The sequence below is a fragment of the Monoraphidium neglectum genome, assembly GCF_000611645.1.
Source record: "Monoraphidium neglectum strain SAG 48.87 unplaced genomic scaffold scaffold03686, whole genome shotgun sequence".
Lineage (NCBI taxonomy): Eukaryota > Viridiplantae > Chlorophyta > Chlorophyceae > Sphaeropleales > Selenastraceae > Monoraphidium > Monoraphidium neglectum.
The window spans coordinates 2,498-6,431 of record NW_014009943.1 but is presented as its reverse complement, the minus strand read 5'-3'; the positions used below and the strand labels follow the sequence as shown (position 1 = coordinate 6,431).

General features: G+C 67.4%; 2 protein-coding genes across 2 annotated transcripts in view; both read left to right on the top strand.

Annotated features, from left to right (window-relative positions):
- Positions 1-21: 21 nt before the first annotated feature.
- Positions 22-382, top strand: MNEG_13203 (hypothetical protein; the record flags this gene model as incomplete). Its single annotated transcript, XM_014038327.1, has 1 exon — positions 22-382. A coding segment is annotated over one exon (361 nt), but the record flags the coding sequence as incomplete, so codon positions are not given.
- Positions 383-2,833: 2,451 nt separating this feature from the next.
- MNEG_13202 (hypothetical protein) overlaps positions 2,834-3,934 on the top strand; it is a gene marked incomplete at both ends in the record, with an annotated part of 1,827 nt that continues 726 nt past the window's right edge. Inside the window, one exon of the mRNA XM_014038326.1 lies at positions 2,834-3,871. Within this exon, the coding sequence (XP_013893780.1) occupies positions 2,834-3,871 (1,038 nt within the window). The remainder of the gene's footprint in view (positions 3,872-3,934) is intronic.

Genomic DNA, 3,934 nt, shown 5'->3' with positions numbered 1-3,934 from the left:
CCCCACCACCGCCACCCCCAGGCACGCCATACTGGTGGGCCAGGACAAGCGCGAGCTGGGCGCCCTGCTCTTCGTCGACGACGAGGCCCTAACCTCGGACGGCGTAATCGACGGCCCCGCCGCCCCCGACGGCGCCCCCCGCGGCGGGCCCGACGAGGCGGCGCGCGTGCAGGCGCTGCTCGAGCGGGACGCGGCGCGCGCGCTCGCGTCGGCGCGGCCCGACGCGCGGCCCGAGGAGTTTGTGGGCCACTTTTTGGTGGTGCGGCGGCCGCTGGCGGCGGAGGACGGCACGCTGACCAGGACGATGAAGCCGCGGCGGGCGGAGGTGCTGAAGCGCGAGAAGCAGGCGGTCGCAGCCCTCATGGCGCGGCTGCGCGGGTGATCGGCGCGCGGGGCTGTCGCAGGGGGGCGAGGCGAGGGTGGCCGGCCCCGCGGCACGGCCGCGCGGCTTGGAGCAGGGACGTCCAGAGGCGACCTGCGCGCGTTCACTATAGGAACACACAAGCTCGGCGCCACGCCCCTGCCGTCTCCTCAAACTCGCCGCTGGCCTGCGCCGGTCCGATGGCACTGCCATATATATGCCGTTCACGAGACACGGCGCGTGGCAGAGCCTTTTGCAGGCCTTTACTTGACGCGTTGTGTATAGGTCGCGCCCCGCACTGGATTTCGCAGCGGGCGATAGCATGTCGTGCGCGCTCCTGGCCTCCCAGCACCCTTCGTGCGCCGCGTGGGACGTTTGACGAGCGAGCGCCCCCCTGTTGAGAGCGATTGCAGATTGCGGCGGCCCAGTGTCCCTGTGGCGCGGGGGAAGCGCCCTCGAGGGCTCGTGGGCCGGAAGCTTCCCCTCACCTGCTGTACCACCTCTGGGGTTCTACGGGGTCCTTGTGTTTCGGCGCGCCTGAGCCCCCCGCCTGCGGTGTGGCGCGCTGCCCTTCTAGGTATTGAATATTGAATATCCTACCCTATCCTTTGCTCGCGCCTTTGGCTGTAGACCTATTTGCAGTAGTCGCTGTTGGTATTAGCTCAAGCTGCAATCACCGCCGCCTGCCCAGGGCCCTTGTTGGGTGTGGTCGTGCGTGCGTTGACCCGCAACCTGCCTGCTGCCCTTGCCGCTTGCCGCTGCCTTGCCAACCAAAACGTGATGCACCGGATGTGTTGCGCGCCCCTGTTGATGCGGCCGCAGATTGCATGGCTTTGCCCTCCAAGCCCGGGCTAAGCCATCCTCACAGCCGTGCCAAATCACCTACGGAGGTTGAGCAACTGCAAGCAAAAGCCTTGCACGCATTTGCTCAACGGCCAGCCCGCCTCGCAAAGGCTTGTGGCGCGCCCGCCGTGGCTCCAACCTTTGCCTATTGTTTTGTCACCCGGCCTGCACGGAGGCAGCAGCCGCCTGCCCGCTTTGTGGGCCAGCAGTGCGCACACCCTGATATCGGCAGTGTGGCAAAGTTGCCGCCGCTGACGCAACCAACAATTCAAGAGGGCCGACGTGCCCCCGAACTCCTTCCCTCCTGTGCAGGCCCTTTGGCTGCTGCGCGGCCTGCCTGCGATCTTTGTTTGTTTGAAGGCGCAGGGGCCCGCGTGGCGCGGCCTCGCGGCGCCCTCAATCCACCTCCGCAGTCGCCCAACCGGGCTTCCCGCGCCGAGGGGGGCGCCGCGAGGCCCCCTCGCGCGGGCACCACACGCCCCCATGCGCACGCGCCCGCCCTCTTTGTCTCAGAGGGCTGCGGCCACCCCTCTCTCACGGCCCGCCGCCCCGTTTGGCGCTTTCCAGCTATTATCATGTGTGCTTGTGTGTGGGGCGCGCATCAGTGCTGTGGCAGTGTGCCGCTGCGCCAGCCCCGCTCAGGCGTGGCAGCGAGGGCGGTCTGAAATTACATTGGCGTGAGGTCCCTCCTCAGAAGAGGGACACATCACCGACACATCTGGCGTGGACTTGACGTCAGCCTGACGCCTCCTCAAAAGTCATCAAAGGCCGGCGGCCGTCTGTTCCCCCGGCTTGCGCTGTTCTGGGCTGCGCACGTGAAACGGCGGCTGGCTGGCTAGGTTTGGTGGGCGGTGCGTATTGATGAGTGTGGTGCCCCCGTACTGTCAAGACATATGGCTTTGAGGGTGAAAGGCAGCAGCATGCACCACCTGAGATTGAAGAGCGCAACAGGACCCCTCGACCCGCTGCCTCACGACCCCTGACAATGTAATTGATACTATGCCATTGTGATGCGCCCTGTGCCCGCTTGAAGCAAGAGGTACCAACAAGCAGGGCGCAGGCAACGCAGTGCCGCTGTTCTGGACGGTGTGCAACGGAACCTAAGAGCCCCACCCCGGTTGGGTGTGCAAACCGGGCAAGAGGTGCATTGTGTTGCTGCTGCAGTATATGCACCATATGGACACAGGAAGGGGTGCAGCGACAACATATGCCCATGGTTGTATCCTAGCATACCGTTGACATCCGGAGACACACACTCCACAGCGATGCGTACGCCTGCGCGCCACCGCCCGCAGCGACGCGCCACGTCACCCGCTGCGCCCAGATCACCCAGGGCCCCACAATCCTCGACGGCATGTGACCCCTCAACCCTGACGAGTGCTTCGTTAGCTTTCAGGAGCCCACGACGACGCCAACTCCCCCGATCTGAGAGTTCGAGTTTGGTCAAACCGCAATGAGACCGCTCAGATCCCACCCCGGCCATATTTAGCGCACACCCTCCATAACATCGTTCACTTTCAGTTTACCTGGAAGGACCCAAAGCCTCCTGCAAGCAGTCAACCAGCAACCCAACAAGATCATCGCGTGGCAACACGACGCTGGTCCCCTACGATCGAGTTCGCCACCATCATGGCCCTCTACGATCTCTTCAACAACAGTGGCTTTCGCCACTATGCCACCGGCACCCCCTGCTTTGACGCCCACGATGCACTGCGGGACCCGATCACCCCATGCGAGGCCTCCGTGGCCTCTGGCAGCAGCTGCTTTGATGATGACTGCGCCATGAGCTCCACAGACCTGTTTGGTGCCAGCAGCAGCAGCCGCAGCAGCGCCGACTCCGCCGACCAGCCCTCGCTGCCACTGCCCAGGTCCTGGTTTGCACGCCTCTCCCCGCAGGTGCCCTCCTGCGGCATCGCCGACACGCCCGGCGGCCCCAGCGGCGGCGGCGACTTCAGCAGCAAGGAGGACCTAGCCTACTTCAACGAGCGCCACCGCGCGCGGCTGCTGAGCGCCGGCTTCAGTGACGACGAGCTGTGCTACGACGACGGCGGCCTGCTGCTGGGGCCAATCCCCTTTGACTGCAGCGGCGACGACGGCGCCGGCGGCGCCCCCGCGCCGCGGCCCGACTGCCCCGTCGTGGTGGACGAGCAGGACAGCATCAGCGCCGCGCCCGGCGCGTACGACGCCGCGTTTGCCGACGAGATCGACGCCTTCTTCGCCGCCGCCGGCGAGGCGCCCTTCAACCCCTGGCGGCAGGCGCCCGAGGAGCCCTTCAGCTTTGCGGCGGCGGCGGGCCCCAGCGGTCTCGGCAGCGTGGTCGGCGGCGGCTCCCTGTCCTTCTTCATGGGCGTCCCCCTGGACCTGGAGATCTTCTCGGCCCCCACAGCCGGCGGCGCCTGCGCCGCGGTGGCCGATGAGCAGGTGGCCATCAGCGCCGCGCCGGGCGTGAGCGCCGGCAGCGGCGCCAAGGGGCCCGCCTTTGACTTCACATTTGCCGGGGTCGGCGCCGAGGGCTGCTGCTGCTGGATCGGCGGCGATGTCTTTGCCGCCGCCAGCAGCGGCAACGGCGGCGGCGGCAGCAGCGGCAGCAGCGGCGACAGCGGCAGCGGCAGTGTCGGCGGCAACGGCGGCGGCGGCATCGGCGGCGGCGGCGGCGGCGGCGGCGACGTCTTGACGGGCCGGCCTCCTGTTGGCGGCGCCCCTGTGGTGGCCGCGGGCCGCCTCAAGGCC